This window comes from Thermomyces lanuginosus, assembly GCF_041956635.1.
Source record: "Thermomyces lanuginosus strain ATCC 200065 unplaced genomic scaffold VTN49scaffold_34, whole genome shotgun sequence".
NCBI classification, from domain to species: domain Eukaryota; kingdom Fungi; phylum Ascomycota; class Eurotiomycetes; order Eurotiales; family Trichocomaceae; genus Thermomyces; species Thermomyces lanuginosus.
In genome coordinates, this window is record NW_027192368.1 from 275774 (window position 1) to 290769 (window position 14996).

Sequence of the window (14996 nt, forward strand, 5' to 3'; positions counted from 1 at the left end):
GCGCTTAAATTTGCCCAGCTCGTAAACTCAGATGCATCAGCCGTGTGCGATGCATTGATGTGATTCGGCGTCTATTGGAAAAAGACTTGCATTTTGAACGTCGATCTTGCGGCTCATTGTAATCATTGTTCCTCTGGAGGATGGTTGTGATGGCCGTAGGTATATCAATCCGCATTGATCCAAGGTGCTATCATCTCAAGCTGGACGGATGCTATCTCTACGACTACACTTTCAAAGAGCGATCATGTTCTTAACAACCCCGTCGACTTTTTTGTGGATTTTCCCAATCTTACTGCTCGCCGATTTTGCAGCGCAGACAGAGCAAGACGGAAAGAACTGGCAGGTTGGGCCAAAATTCTCTCAGGGAGTCAAATGATTTCGGACTGAACTGATGAGCATTCAAGCTGTTTACGGGCAGTCTCGGAACCGCGGCGCCGGCTATTACATCCACGGGAGACTCCATGCGACCATACGGAGTCAATGGGGAGACCTTTGTACGTGATGGCGCGGGAGAGCTTTCTCGGCCGAGCTGACCATCCTGGGCCCATGGCCCATTTCCACTACTCTAGGCGGATTTGTACTCTGCTGCTGTTCGAAGGTGGCGCAGGAATGAATGGTCCTGGCTGGATTTTTCCTTAACTAACCGGGATTATCTCCAGTTGCAGTCTGCAATGGATTTCCTGTGAAAAGGTTCAAGTCGACTGGAAGCAGACGCTGCGTTTCCTTGGGGTGCTGCTAACTAAACGGGACATGCAATAGATAGCTGAGACCGGCAATGAGGCTGTTGGTTTCCCGCAGGAAGACTGCCACGAACAACGGGGTACGTGTTTGAAAACTGCAGGTTGTTTATAGATATTGATTAATCCGTGCAAAAAGACCAGTGTCTGCAGTTCCAACAACAAATCGATCTGCTTGGGTTTCCAGAATCAGCTGCGTCAGGCAACTCCGTGACATCATCGACCGCCCGCGCTGATTCTGAGATCTCAACATCGTCTTCCCACATGGAGCCCACGCAGACTGCGAAGTTGGCTCAGACAGTCATCACCCGCGATGATTATATTCTGCTTTGTGATCTATGACAAGGAGGTAAAAGCGTCCTGTTTCGAGTTCGATGTGTACAATTAGCCCTTTCGATGAATCACAAACCTAATCTTCTGAACCTTATATTCTTTGTATCGCGGAACATTAGGCCTACCGGTGCTCCATGACATATCACGATGGACCCAGTCATTGAACAAATGCCCAGGGGCAGGTCCACCCGAGTTCTGGACACAGAGGGACCCAATTGCCAAGCATCAAATCCGCGGATCGAGATGCCCCAATCTCTGCTGCGGATCCACCGAGAACGGAACCATGGAGAGAGAGAACGTACCTGGAGGAGATCAGCGGCTGTACCTCAAACCATCAAAATAAATAAATAAATAAATAAATAATAATAATAATAACAACAAAAGTCTGTGTCCTGGTTAGAGGGATACCAGAAACGGCATCGTTCGATGCCAGAAACGGCATCGCGCTAACCAAGCTTTCCGCCACGGCCACCCTTCCTTTTTGCCACGCACCTTAGGGCTTCCTACCTTGGTGCTGTCTGTTTCGAAACCATCACAACGCGGGGCCCGTCGCGGAAACGAGTCCGTTTCGAGGCGCGTTGCCAAAGATCTCTCGTGTTCCAAAGCACGCCTCATTGGCATAGCCCTCAACATAATGGCCTTTAGATTTTGGGTCTTTCCACCAATCGATTGTCAGGACCCCTTTTCGTTCGCATGTCCAGTCTGGGCCGTTTGTTAAAGGACTCAATCTTTTGCTGCCTCCTCGACACTGCATCGATTTTGCGGGCCACCGAGCAGGGGTAGAACATCGAGACGGCGCATGGTGGATGCTTATTGCAGAATGTGAGATAACGATGATGATTTTGCACAGTTACTGGCTGCAAAACTCTTGCATTGTCTTCTATATATACAGAACTCCCATGCGTCGAACGCCGTTCACCTTTTTGCACCTCTCCGTCTCTCCATTGTTGGTCTTATGTCTAAGTATCTGAGGTAGTTTCTGCTAAGTGTGTTCCTTTTGCGGTCATTTCGGGTTTTTTTTTTTTTTTTTTTTTTTTTTGTTTCGCTAGGCTCTCGCACTCCAAATCTTCATCGTTGACGATGGCGCTTCCGGAGTCTGTCACTGCTGGCATATTTGCAAACGACGAATACCGGGACCATCATTATGACGAAATGTCCGACCAGGATTCTCTTCTGTCATCCGAAGAGGAAAATGCATGCTCTCCGGCCTTTTACCTGGCACAGGCGGAAAGGCATCAAAACCGTGAGAAGCCGGGATGCCTGTACGCAGCACAGACAAGGCGACAGCTTGGCATGATCAAGCAAGATTGGGACTGGTACGGAGCAGGAAAATCCAGCGTCAGTCTGCCTTTGAATTCAGCACAGTCTCATGTTCTCGGTTCCAACAGGTTCAGTAAGGAGAATGAGCAAGACCCAACGGAATGGCTTCGCCATCTGTCGGAGCCTGAGCAGGAAAACAGGCTACGGACAGTCATGAGAGGCTTTCTGACGTGGCTGTGTGACCGCCGGTCAAACCACAGGAGGGTCCGGCACAAATCAACTCTCGGAGTAGTCCTCCGATATTGGTTGATGCTGCTGAGGATGGAGGTCGGTCGTGGCCTGAGAAAGGACACGGTCGACGCGCTCAACACAGTAAGGAGCTCTGGCGCTGCGAACCTGATTTGGTGACGTGATGAGCTTGACATGGATGGACTGACCAATTGGTGGTAGGTGGTTGCCGAGGTCGCCCAAGAGAAGAATCTAACATGGCATGGGCGACGAAAGGCAGTCATGTATATTGAGGACTTCCTGGAATTTGCGCGGGAGCTCCTCACCACGACTGAGATGACGTTCCACTGCGGTTGGTCGCGAGTTCAGCAGCTGCTGTTCTGCCAGCTGCTCGCCATCACCGGCAGCCGTCCGGGTGCCTTGCTGAAGCTAAGGTACCGTGATATCTCGCTCAGCCTGCTTCAGGTCTGCGAGAGCGAGCCGCGGCCACGCCTGATCATTCGCCTCCGTCTGGTAGATACCAAGCGATTTTTGGGACCAAAGCCAATGTTAGGTTTTTTTTTTTTTCGACGTGTTGGGTGAAAATGAAGGAGAGGCTGAGTAGTATTTTCCGGTACAGCAACGTTTATCCGATCCCAGAGCTCCAGTTTGACCCGGCCCTGGTGCTAAGCCCGCACATATTTTTGTTAGGCATGCTGTTCCATATAAAGGCCTTCAAGGCCGCCGGCCTGGATGGACCAGAGAAGTTGTATGGGCTCCAGGTGCTCAAGGGGCTCAGGGAACAATCGCTGGAGCTCCGGGATGACATCCAAGACAATTTTGTATTTTGCGAGTTGCTCAAAACGGCAGACGGCGTCCGTCTTGACGGCTCAACAGCCCTCTCGGCCAACGCCGCCCGCTATACCATGAGGCGCGTGGGCGAAATTTCGGGTTTCTCTGAACCCGTGACGCCGTACAGCCTTCGCTATGCGGCCGCAAAGGCCTTCAACGATAGCCGTGAGAATTTCCCCCATTCCCTCACCGAGATTTCTTCTCGCGCTGACCGGAATGTCCTGTTGATCAGCCGACGTTTCCGAGCAGCTGCAGAATGTGATCATGCAGCATGCGAATAGCCGGACTTTCGAGAGGCATTACAGTGTTGGCATCCACGTCGACACGCAGGCCCTCATTCGGGGCCTGCCTCAAGAGCCGGCGGTGATGCGCTTGGCCTGTTCGATGAGGAGGACAAAGGATCCCCGGCGTCCGCGTCGGTTGACCGCCGACGATTTGGCAGCCCTTGACAGGCAGCTGGCGCTGCGGAAATTGAGGCAACGGGAGGAGGCCTTACGCGAGGAGAAGGCTCGTCTTCGGGACGTCTCACCGAACCAGTATCAGCACGTCTACGAGGAGTACGAGCGCGCCAAGAGAGCGTACCAGAACGCGAGGAGGCGGGCCTCCAGACGTCTGATAAAAAGAAAACGTGAGGCGTACCAGCGAGAGCAGCCGGTTCAAGATGTTGAGCGCCAGCTCCGCGGGAGTCTTCCAGAGGACGAGGTGATTGGCGTGCTGCCGGATTCGCCAATCATGAGCCCTCAGCATCTCGCGCTGGTTGAGGCTGTCTTGCAACCGCCCGGGGACACTCCCGAATTGGATCTCAATCGCCGCATTGCCGCTGTAAAGGCGGTGAGTGTATATTGCGGCGTCGTTGAGGAGGCGCTGAAACGGCCGGCGCAAAGGGAACGCCACGACGCTGGAGGGCCGGAGGCGGAGGTGGAAAGGACTAGTTGTCGCCTCCGCGACGCGATGGCGAAGGTGTTTGTCCGGTCGAAGACGGACCGCCCCAAAATCTGCTTTTTATGCCTCGGAGATGAACAGAGATCCATCGAAGAACGTGTATACGAGTTTGCCTCGTCGGGGTCGCTGACGAGGCATTTCAACAACGTTCATCTCCGCCGTCACTGGCAAGGCAAGGTGCGGTGTTCTTTATGCAGCGAAGATCTCTGCTGCAAAGAGGCGCTGATGAACCACGCCTTGTCGAAACACGGGACCGTCTCCGGGCGGGTTAATGCATCGCCTTGTTGCACACACAATCATACACTAACACTGTATATTGGTGGACACTGTACATAAATGGGATAATAGGCACTACATTTGTGGCCACTGTACATAAGTGTGAAGGATATAGGTTCCAGAGCATGATAGGCCTACACTACAGCTAGGGAGAGAGGAATGGACGTGATGAGAGTGCTTGCTTGTAGAAGACAGTTGACCGCTGATCCCTGACACTGTCGGCATCACCTACGAATTCACAAACTGGAAATATGCCTCCGTCCTGTGCCGCGTTCATCATAGTCGCTACGGTAACAGTGGCCTCTAATCAACAAACACTCGGCCTTCATTCACATCCCAACCATATTTACTCGCAAGTTTGTGTATCTGCTCCTCCGTCGGAACACCATAGAGAACAGAGCCTACCAAGTCAGTTTCGCCAACGCTACTGCACCAGAAATAACGGACCGAATTGCTTTTCCCGCTACTCCCTCCACTGCTTGACTCGTTCTCTCAACGATTCTTTGGGAATGTTGTCAGGAACGGAGGGGCCAATGCTTTCGCTCTGAGCGTCGAGAAAAGATTCGACACGCTTCAACATTTCAGCCGTGGAACTGTACTGGCCCATCCAGGCCCTTCGGATGGCCGTATCAAGGCCCTTATGTCCCGTTTGAATCTCGGGAAGGACCAGGTTTCCACATTGGTCTCTGGATAGATTCGGTTTGACTGATTTTTGTATTCTAAATTACTTTTAAAAAGTTATATTGTTACTCACTGTTTCGTGTGTCAATGATATTCCTAAAAGGTATATTGACATTTCAGAATCATGTGATCATAAAACGTGACTAGTCATCACTCGTGTCGTAGTATCCCGCAGGCAATGGGGCTTTGACCGTCAGAATCTGCTTCGGATCAGCCGCATTGAGCGGTAGATTTTGCGGTTCCAAATTTGCGGCTTTAGGCATGTCATCACTCGGCGGCAACTGTGCTCCCCAGCCGCACGAAGACCTTCCCGAACGATTGATTAATTCCCGTGCCATGCTCCCCTAACGGTAATATCCACATTTTCCCGAAAGTGGTTGTATATGAGGAACAGGATCAGCATCGATTTGCTCGCCTTCGATCATTATGTACTGCTTGTCGTTCTAGTGGCATCGGCAGGAAAATTGAATCATCCGTATCAGCGATTACGTCTGGATGAATTGTTTGGGGATCCATGGACGTTTGAAAACGTCCGTGCAGGAAAAGGCTCAACAAGTCTACGACTGATGGCTGATTGACACACTGTCAATGCGCAGCACGTCAGATTGGCGACGAAGCTGCTGACTGCCAGAGAAGGCATCGGCTGCTACATACATTTCCCTGGGTGTACCAAATTAGAATGATTCCAGTTAAGCGTGTTTTTTCCTTTTGGCAAACCCTCGAGTATTCAGGCATCTTGCCTTTTCATTACTTTGACATTTGCCTCGGATGACAATCGCACCGAAGATTTCCCATGAACTCCAAACCAGGGGTATTCGCCGCAGGTCATGCCTATTGCTCATACGAAAAGTGGCAAACCTTCCTCCGCACAGTTTGCTCAAAATCTTTCCAGGTGTCGGTCCGATGATGGACATGCATGCAAGCATTAACTTGAGCTCCTGCCTTAGTCATCCACCGGAATTTTACTAGGTTTTCCGTGTGTCTTTGGTCATCTCCATAGCATCAGTCAACCGCCTAATGGTTTCTGCCCGACCCAAGATGGCCATCGTCTCCGGAATCTCTGGTCCGGACGCACCACCGGACAGCGCCCATCGCAGATAGTGAAACGTCTCCTTGGTCAGGCGCTTCTTTTCCTCTTGACTTGCATTTTCTGTTGTGGCGTTCAAGAAGGCCCTGATGTTGGCACGGTGCGTTTCAGCAGTCCAGTGAGACTCCGGCACGAGTGTGAGTGCGGCAGACAAGATATGAAGAGCATTAAGGGGATCGTCGGTGGTCGTAATCGGCGTGTAACGGGGCCGTTCGATGTTAGTCGTGAAAAAGGTCTTATTGCGGGCTAAGAAGTTGTCGGCTGTGGTGAATGATTTCGCATCGGCGCGGAAGAGCTCGGCTATCACCGAGGATAGAGTACGGCCTTGGAGGACTTGGTTCCTACAGCTTCTGTGAGTAGACAATCAATCAAAATGGCATTTGAAACGCCACGAAACTGGGATGTACATGCTGCTGTCTGTAAAATCGAATGCACTTACAATTGCTCCTGCGGCCATTTCTGCTCGGCCACCTTTGTCGTTCGCTCAACCAACGATTCAAAGGCCGGACCTCCCTCGGCAGCACAGCGCTGTGCGTGCGCCTTTTGTAAGAACCACAGTTTGTCAAATACCACTGTGGCATTGCCCTTTGTAATTTTCAGATTGAACTGCGCGTGGTTAGTTGATTGACAATAAACGTAGAGACTCATCCGTAGAGACTCATCCGTACTATATTCTCCAGTTCCGCCAGAGTAAACACGTCCGACTTCTGGGTATGCGACCAGCCCAGCAGTGCCGCAAAGTTGACCAGCGCGTCCGGAATGATGACATCACGATCGCGGAAAATGGAAATGTCAATATCGGCATTGCGCTTGCTCAGCTTCTGTCCGTTTTGATCGACTAGCAGCGGAACGTGCCCGAACTGCGGCGGTGTCCATTGGAACGCATTGTACAGAGCGACATGCAACGGTGTCGAAGCCATCCACTCCTACATAACCATGAGCCGGGGTGGTTCACGTATAGAAAACTTGAGACTTACAGTGCCCCGAATCACATGCGTAATTTTCATGTGGTGGTCGTCGACAACGTTCGCCAGATGATAGGTCGGATGGCCGTCCGATTTGAGGAGGATTGGATCATCGTAGACACGATCGATGAGCTCCAGCTGCTTTTTGCCAGTACGATTCTGGCCCGTCTTGCCGTAGACCAGATCATCGAACATCGGGTAATGATCGGCCTTGAGCCGGACCACATATGGCTCTCCCTTGGCTGCGCGCTCGGCGGATTCTTCGGCGGAGATGTCAAAGCAGGCTCGGTCATAGCCCAAGGGTAGCCCGGCTTGGTTGCGTTGGCGATTGAGCGCATCGAGGCGTTTGACGGAGCAGAAACAGCGGTAGGCGTGACCGGAGGCGATTAAATCGTTCGCATGAGATTGGTACAGTGCTGTTCTCTCAGACTAGACAGAACCGATCAGCAAGACCATATTATCAGGCGTTCCTGGAGGCGCACACCTGTCGATAAGGACCGTGCGGTCCACCCACATCCGGGCCTAGGCATGCTATCAGCGCAAACAGCAAACCAGACCGACACATTGCATATCGGACCCTCATCCCACCGTAGACCCGCCCATTTCAGATCGTTATACAGGCGCTCCTCCGCACCAGGAATTGTTCGCTTCTGATCGGTATCTTCGATGCGCAGCAAGAACTGCCCATTGGTTCGCTTCGCGAGCAGATAATTGAAGAGTGCAGTACGCAGCGATCCAAGATGAAGGTATCCAGTCGGCGAGGGAGCAAAGCGTGTCCGTACGGGTTCGCTGGGTAGGCTAGACTTGGGTTTGCGGCTTGTGCGCAGGGCATTCGACGACGCAATCGAGGAATTGGCTCGACATTGGACACATACCCATATTTTTTTCACGATGGTGTGCCGCTGGCGCATGGCAGCTACCGGCATCCCCCAGGAAATCAACTGTGGCAAAGTTTGAGATCCTCTTCAGAGTTCAGGCAGGCTTTCTTGTACCGCGGTCAGAAATTCGCGCTGGCTGTCGAGACTTTTAACTCCTATACAGTCATGTGACTTTTACTACTCCTACTGCTCAGAAGATCACGTGATAATGCTTGAAGCCCGCCAATCCGCTTTCCTGCGGCCTTCGGACCCTTTCACTCACTTCGTTTCGTTTCAGGGCACTAGGTAGCACAGAAAGAGCCTGAGTGACTGACGCAAATGTAAGTATTCCGGGCGTTGACAACTAATTACAGTCACGAGCTAGGATTATGTACTGCATTTTTCTTCTGCGTAGTGCCTAAAGCGCCAAAGACAGTTCAGCTAGCTCTTTGCGTGTTCCTTACAAGCCTTTCTTTTGGAGTGTTTAGCGACCCGCTAGGTAATCATCTATCTACCAAACCGTTCGGCAATGGAGATTGATGCGTACGAAACCGACGAAAACACTTCCTTGATCGATACCGCGGAAAGTTATTTCTGACAAAAAGCGGATTCGCAGAGAAGAAACAGAACCAGCAACATCAACGATAGAGGATCCTTTTGGTGGTCAGGGGTTGGGAAGCAAAGTGAAAAAGGTTCAGGGCCCGGCGGATAGTCTGATGAAATATGGATACCCGTTTCTTCCCGTTTCCCACTTCCCTGGCTGACAAAACCTGACGATATCATTGGGCGTGCGCAGCGAGTATGATCCATCAAGTTCACGAACCCAGAAACATAGTATAATAGAATGGTCATTTTGGTGCGGGTTGACCGGCGGCCAGATATGACAAGCTGGGTTTTCCTGACACGAAATTCCCATGTCAGTGGTGCCATATAAATTCAGAGGCAGCTGTCATACGGTTACACGGTTTGGTGACGTCATGTTATTTCTGATATTCCAGGGCTTCAGCGAGACAGTGATATGAAACAGTGGCACTATCCGCAATTTGAGTAGAACTCTTGGCCGCTTCGATCGGGATGACTGTTCTTGTGCAAGCGAGGAAGGTTCTACCATCGTTGAATGGCCGGATCGCTCCGTATACGGTGGAGGTGGCGTCGCCCTGAACTCGTCCTGTTGACCCCAGACCTCAGGAAGAGGTTGCTGTAGACCATATTGGGATGCCGCTGCGTGGCCATGCATGGTGATCGTCCGAGGTGTGCTGCAGAGTTTCACGATCTGCCAGTTTTGCCTGCCAAGAGACCTCTGCGTATCGCAGTCCCGCTGTGTAGAGCATGTAGAGTATGGACATTGACGGATTGTCAAGTCATATATAGGTGCAAGTGGGAAACGGTGGATGTGTAGACTCACTGATCATTGAGACAATTCAATACTAAACTCTCCGTAACAAACGGCGCTCATCGGACCCATTCGAAATCACTTAGAACCAAACAGAGCCTGCGACGGCCGGTTCTCGATTAGTGGCATCATGCATGAAAGGGAAACACATTTTGAAGCCTGAACAAGGGGCATCTGTACTTTTCGCATGTACGGAGTAATCTGTTACGTTCTGGGAGCAAATTCGTGACCGACTGACACAAAATTGAACTGGACAGTGAAAACGAACCGAAATGTCCGGTTGAACTGCCGTCACGTTGCAGCATTCTAGAACAGATACGTTGCCAGTCCTTTTGCGTCTACTACTCAACTTTCCTCATCCTGAGGGTGAGATAGTAATTCTAGAAAAGATCAATGAGCTCATGGCCAGTGCAGTGTGATTTTGACTATGCATCTAGCATACCAATCTGTGAATTCGCCACACTTCCAAAAAGCTACAGGGTCAATATGGCAGTGTACCTTGTTGTTCCGAACCTTCGAATTTTTCCGTGTGCTCTAAAACGCGATTAGGATATCGTCGGAAAATTCTCGAGAAGCAGGTTTTGTTGCGGGAAAGGTTCAAAATCGGGCTCCCCTGTGGCCCCACTCTTTCGATTGATCACTGAAGTGGAAATGTGAGACTTTAACTCGCTTCTGTGCCGCCTACTCCGCACCTCCCAGTTAGAGATGTTTGTGTTTGGGCAATGAATACATAATCAAGGGGGTATCACAGGTCGAATGAAATGGTCACTGAAACGGGCCGGAAGCTTACATTTCTGCTGCGTGAACATATAGGATGTTAGCCCCTTTTCGTGCATTTTCGTGCATCGTTGTCAGGCCCTGAGACATTGCGAGGCTTGAACTTGCGAGAACCCGGGTTGTGGCCAAAATTTGTTCGCTCTCCCAGCCCTAGGCTGCTGCAACTGGAGTGCACATGTCTCAAGTCGTGCCAGCCATCAAAGACAGTGCCAAAGTACGTATTGAAGTTACTCCGATTAAGAGGATGTCTGCGTTTTAATTTGGGGTATGGTGTGCATAAGCAATGTTGCTTCTAAACATTTCATGCATTACCGGAAGCATCAACATATGTGGCAATAGCGGGTCAGCGGGACAGCTGGTTGGCAGGGAACCAAGGTAGCCCGCGAGGTTGGATTACTACGAGTCTTAAGCGGCATGAGCACTCATCGGACCCGAACGCTCCTAGCCCGCTTCCTCTGTTGTTTGCGAGCCCGGGTTTCATCTCTATATAAACGAAGGGATTCCACACCATATGATCATCATAGCATAGCACTTTCTTATCTTTTTCTGATACTCACAACTGAAACTATGCGTGGATTGGATGAACATCGAAAGACATACCTTCCTCCGGATTTGGGACATTTTGACTCACCCAACTCGCTTAAAGTGCCCGTACAACCTGCAGCGACGATTGAAGATAATGCTCGGGAGCTGCAGCCTGCTGGACTCGATACTAAGGCGTTCGGACACGCGACACTTTGGCCAGAACGAGCATCTTACAAAAAGATTTGGTGGACCACGCAGGCTGGGCCGGCAATTGTTGCTGTCAAAGATGTTGAGCAATTACCTCTAGTCTTGATAAAGACCGAAGAAAAAACTGCAAATTTCGAAAATTTGAGGGAAACCTCAGATCCGCACGTTCTTCGATTGTTGGACGTCCGCGAGCTCCCGGACCCGCGCAAAGTTGACCTAGTCTACGAGTACGAACATTCAGCTGTTTCCCTGGCGAGGGTTCTCAATGCAGGTATGAGAGCCAGTGAAGTGGACATTGCCACAATATGTCATAGTGTTCTCAATGGCCTACTGTACATTCACTCCGTGCTGGGAATAATTCATGGATCCTTGAACTGCGAAAATGTTCTCCTTACAATGACGGGAGAGGTTAAGATTGGTAAGAGTGCTGAGATTATTGATGAGAATTATTACAGTTATCTGACAGGACCAATCAGCGAACATAGGAAGAGCGTTATTAGAAGGAAAATCCGCGGAGAAATATCAGTCCGACATAGAGGCAGTGGGAAATATTGTGAGAGAACTTCGTGGTCCAGCACAGAGAGTCCGAGGAGATGAATCACTCGTGGTCAAGTTTATAAATAAAACTACTACGGGCGGCGCCACAGTGAATGACCTGTTAAAGGTAAATACCAACCGAAATTATGGAATCCGAAGACAAACTAATTTCACAACGAAGGATGATTTTATCTTGAGTGCCGCTCGTCCGTGGACTCTTAAACCGCTTATCGTGCGAACTCTTCCATTTGGAGGAAAGTTCGATGCATATAAGGGGGCTTAGCCTGTGAAAATTGATAGCAGTTGAAGATCTGAAGATGGTTTATTCGGTTAGTTAGCTTCGAAGGAATGAATTGTGCAGCAAGTACCGTTCAGTATGCCAATCTTACAAGCACACGGTGATGGGATAGTGTGCTGTCTCGCTACTACAATATTTACGTGACCACTACGATCCATTTGCTGTCAATATTGAAGACAATTGCTTCAATTCGGAAAAGTAGGATACTCGAGAAATCGAAAACTATCCACTATGGATTCGATAGGTTACAAGGTACGGAGTAGTGTACTCTGTAACACGCGAAATCGCAACCTTATCGCCGAGTATGTAGTCATATTACGGGGAAGACCCCTGAGAACTTCCACTAACCTGACTCATTTCCAAGAAAATCTCAAGCACGGCGCACGAAGGTATCAAATCGTGTTTTTTGGAGGTTGGGTGCCCCGCCCCTTGGGGGAGGGGATTTCCCCCGTGATTTTCGTTGCAGTGTCGTTCATTTTCACACAAACAAAACTATATGTCTTGAAACGAAGAGAGTGTAGGGGTCTGGAAAAAGATGCCTAACTTCGAGTACAGGGCACGGTAGGGTGCAGTGGGTGCAGTCTCGTTTCAGGGCAAACGCGCCATCACGCGTTATCAGTAGCGATAATTGAGTAGCTGGGATTAGAGTCTCATGTCCCAAGGATGCACCCACACAGTTTTTGCACGAGTACCTCTATTCATTGCATTTTGGGAGACTGGCAACCCTTGGCATTTCAGGCAAACAAATTCTGGTCGCTGTCGCCGGCTCTTGGCCCTACATGCCAGAGCGAATACCATCTCATTTCGGTCCGTGAATCAAAATTCTGACGGCGGTAGCTGAACTCATTCCCCGTTTTAACTGTCGCCAAAAGAATCACAAAAGAGTGTCAAACTGGCTCCTAGACGAGCCATGTTCACCATATCTCAACTGAAGATGAGAACACGCGACAAAGATATTCCGTACTGTCTGCAGGTGTTTTCCGTTAAACGACGCTGTTGGGATTCTCCAGAGTTCCAGGACGAGTTGACTGACTTTGACTCCGCAGACTGTTTTCTCCAGGCTCCCTCGCAAATGTTTGATCGTATGACATGGATCATTCGAATAATCGCTGACACCCCTGCGCTCTTCCAACGATGGGCTCTAAAACAGGCTCCGTTTCGGCACACACACCACACAGAAGTCCACAATCCTTCATTTGTGATTTGTAGCCGAGTAAATTGAATAATTTGGTCTGTTGGCGGTATGTATGTCATAGAGTTTGCTCGCGGAGGCTGTTCCCCGTCTGTCCATCACACAAATCTGCGCTGGGATATTGTCGTTCATTGCAGCCGTTCGGGTCACTAATCGTTAGGTGGTGAGCCCCGTAATCCACAGCATTTAATCTATCTTGTTGCTGACAAGTACAACATTTGTCTCTTTCCCAATCCTTTGACTGTTTGAGACACTGGCAAGTGTTTGACTGATCAGTTGCATTGGACGGCGATGTCTTGCTGACGAATCTCGACAGCGTCCTAATAACAGCTCAAACCCTCTGATCAAGATGAAGTATTCATGGGTTTTTTTGGCCCTGATCGCCTCAACGGCGTTTGGTCACATACAAATGGCTGAGCCATTTCCAATTCGAAGCCCTCTCGACCCAAGTAACGGACCAGAAACCAAGGATTATTCATATACGAGTCCCCTTGACAAGGAGGGGAAGGACTTTCCATGCAAGGGTTATGCTGATGATCCGGTTAGGCCAGTTGCGGAATACGTGGCAGGGCAGCAATATACCATGAAAACCGTTGGAGGTGCCGTTCACGGCGGAGGATCCTGTCAGTTATCGTTGTCTTACGACAAGAAGAAATTCACTGTGATCAAATCGATCGAAGGTGGTTGCCCTTTGGCCGGCAGTTACACCTTCACCATCCCGATGGATGCCCCATCTGGCGAAGCGTTGTTCGCATGGACATGGTTCAACAGGATCGGAAACCGAGAAATGTACATGAACTGTGCCTGGGTGACCATCAAGGCGGAACCTCAAAAGCGCAATCATCCTCGCCACATCATTCGTCAGCAGGAATCCTTCTTATCTCGCCCACCGATATTCCTTGCCAATATTAACGGTCCCGGAAAATGTAAAACCATTGCAGGTCAAGAGGTCAAATTCCCACTGCCAGGGCCTGACGTCGAGGGATCCATTTCAGGCAAAGGTTATGAGTGCGAGGGTTTCGCTGACTTTCTCGAGGACGGCACCACTGGAAGTGATAGCAGTTTTTTCGGCGGTATCACCAATTCATCCAGTGGCGGCGGATCAAGCAACACGTCGCTTCTCCTTGACGACTGGTCCATCGATCGGTCCAGTGACACATCTTCTAGCGATAGCTCATCCACTTCTACCGCTGCTGCTAGCGGCAACGGCAGGTTGGCTTCGCCGGTGTCTACGTCAACAGCATCATCGTTCGCTTTAGCAGCCTCTCTGCCATGTTTTACGCCATTATCGATATCAACTCATCACGCCGGCCCAACATCCGAAAACCCAGACTTCGCAGCTACCGTGCCCACAGTTATCCCTCCCGCTTTCCAGGGTTCCGGCGGAGCTTGTAGCGAAGACGGCGCCATTGTTTGTGACCCGGATGGCCAGAGCTTTTCCATCTGCGTAAATGGCCTCCTTACCTTTATGGGCCAAGTTGCAGCTGGAACGGTTTGCCAGGATGGTAAAATCGATTTTCCTGCCCTGATGCAATGACTTGTCTGTACGCAGCGATTGGAGCTAGTGTTCTGAATGAAAACACATTTGGGAAAAAGGAACGAACAGACAATCATTTCCATGGATCAGACAATTTTCCATGATGTATGTAGCAGTTTGAAAGCTCGTGTTTTTCTATTTTTGTCACTGCACCTCCTCGTCTCGTAATAATGATGTGCCATCTTGTGGATATCCAATGTTTTGCGAAGCATGCTTTGATTATCTAAAGGCAGTCTGTCCCACCATTCCCTTTGAATGGACTGGATTGCCTAAAAGATGAAGGGAGTCTGAATTTGGGAGTACAGTCTGAACGGACCGGGTTGTCTGAAAAGA

General features: G+C 50.1%; 7 protein-coding genes across 7 annotated transcripts; 4 read left to right on the forward strand and 3 right to left on the reverse strand.

The window, feature by feature from the left end:
- Positions 1-244: 244 nt before the first annotated feature.
- On the forward strand, positions 245-1079 carry VTN49DRAFT_5399 (uncharacterized protein; the record flags this gene model as incomplete). The annotated part of the gene is made up of 6 exons (XM_069413451.1): positions 245-343; positions 405-494; positions 570-598; positions 660-690; positions 760-820; positions 877-1079. The coding sequence occupies 6 exons, from the start codon at positions 245-247 to the stop codon at positions 1077-1079; spliced, it is 513 nt and encodes a 170-aa protein (XP_069266634.1).
- Positions 1080-2150: 1071 nt separating this feature from the next.
- Positions 2151-4667, forward strand: VTN49DRAFT_5400 (uncharacterized protein; the record flags this gene model as incomplete). The annotated part of the gene is made up of 5 exons (XM_069413454.1): positions 2151-2386; positions 2459-2702; positions 2781-3106; positions 3178-3554; positions 3622-4667. 5 exons carry the CDS (start codon positions 2151-2153, stop codon positions 4665-4667), a joined length of 2229 nt encoding a protein of 742 aa, XP_069266635.1.
- A 1178-nt stretch (positions 4668-5845) lies between these two features.
- Positions 5846-6202, reverse strand: VTN49DRAFT_5401 (uncharacterized protein; the record flags this gene model as incomplete). The annotated part of the gene is made up of 2 exons (XM_069413455.1): positions 5846-5948; positions 6006-6202. 2 exons carry the CDS (start codon positions 6200-6202, stop codon positions 5846-5848), a joined length of 300 nt encoding a protein of 99 aa, XP_069266636.1.
- Positions 6203-6253: 51 nt separating this feature from the next.
- VTN49DRAFT_5402 (uncharacterized protein) lies at positions 6254-8266 on the reverse strand (the record flags this gene model as incomplete). Its single annotated transcript, XM_069413456.1, has 6 exons — positions 6254-6716; positions 6815-6981; positions 7044-7301; positions 7353-7769; positions 7825-7862; positions 7918-8266. The coding sequence occupies 6 exons, from the start codon at positions 8264-8266 to the stop codon at positions 6254-6256; spliced, it is 1692 nt and encodes a 563-aa protein (XP_069266637.1).
- A 625-nt stretch (positions 8267-8891) lies between these two features.
- VTN49DRAFT_5403 (uncharacterized protein) lies at positions 8892-9434 on the reverse strand (the record flags this gene model as incomplete). Its single annotated transcript, XM_069413457.1, has 2 exons — positions 8892-9095; positions 9153-9434. 2 exons carry the CDS (start codon positions 9432-9434, stop codon positions 8892-8894), a joined length of 486 nt encoding a protein of 161 aa, XP_069266638.1.
- Positions 9435-10934: 1500 nt separating this feature from the next.
- Positions 10935-11919, forward strand: VTN49DRAFT_5404 (uncharacterized protein; the record flags this gene model as incomplete). Its single annotated transcript, XM_069413458.1, has 3 exons — positions 10935-11517; positions 11576-11763; positions 11818-11919. 3 exons carry the CDS (start codon positions 10935-10937, stop codon positions 11917-11919), a joined length of 873 nt encoding a protein of 290 aa, XP_069266639.1.
- A 1616-nt stretch (positions 11920-13535) lies between these two features.
- VTN49DRAFT_5405 (uncharacterized protein) lies at positions 13536-14663 on the forward strand (the record flags this gene model as incomplete). Its single annotated transcript, XM_069413459.1, has 1 exon — positions 13536-14663. The coding sequence occupies one exon, from the start codon at positions 13536-13538 to the stop codon at positions 14661-14663; it is 1128 nt and encodes a 375-aa protein (XP_069266640.1).
- Between the last annotated feature and the right edge of the window lie 333 nt (positions 14664-14996).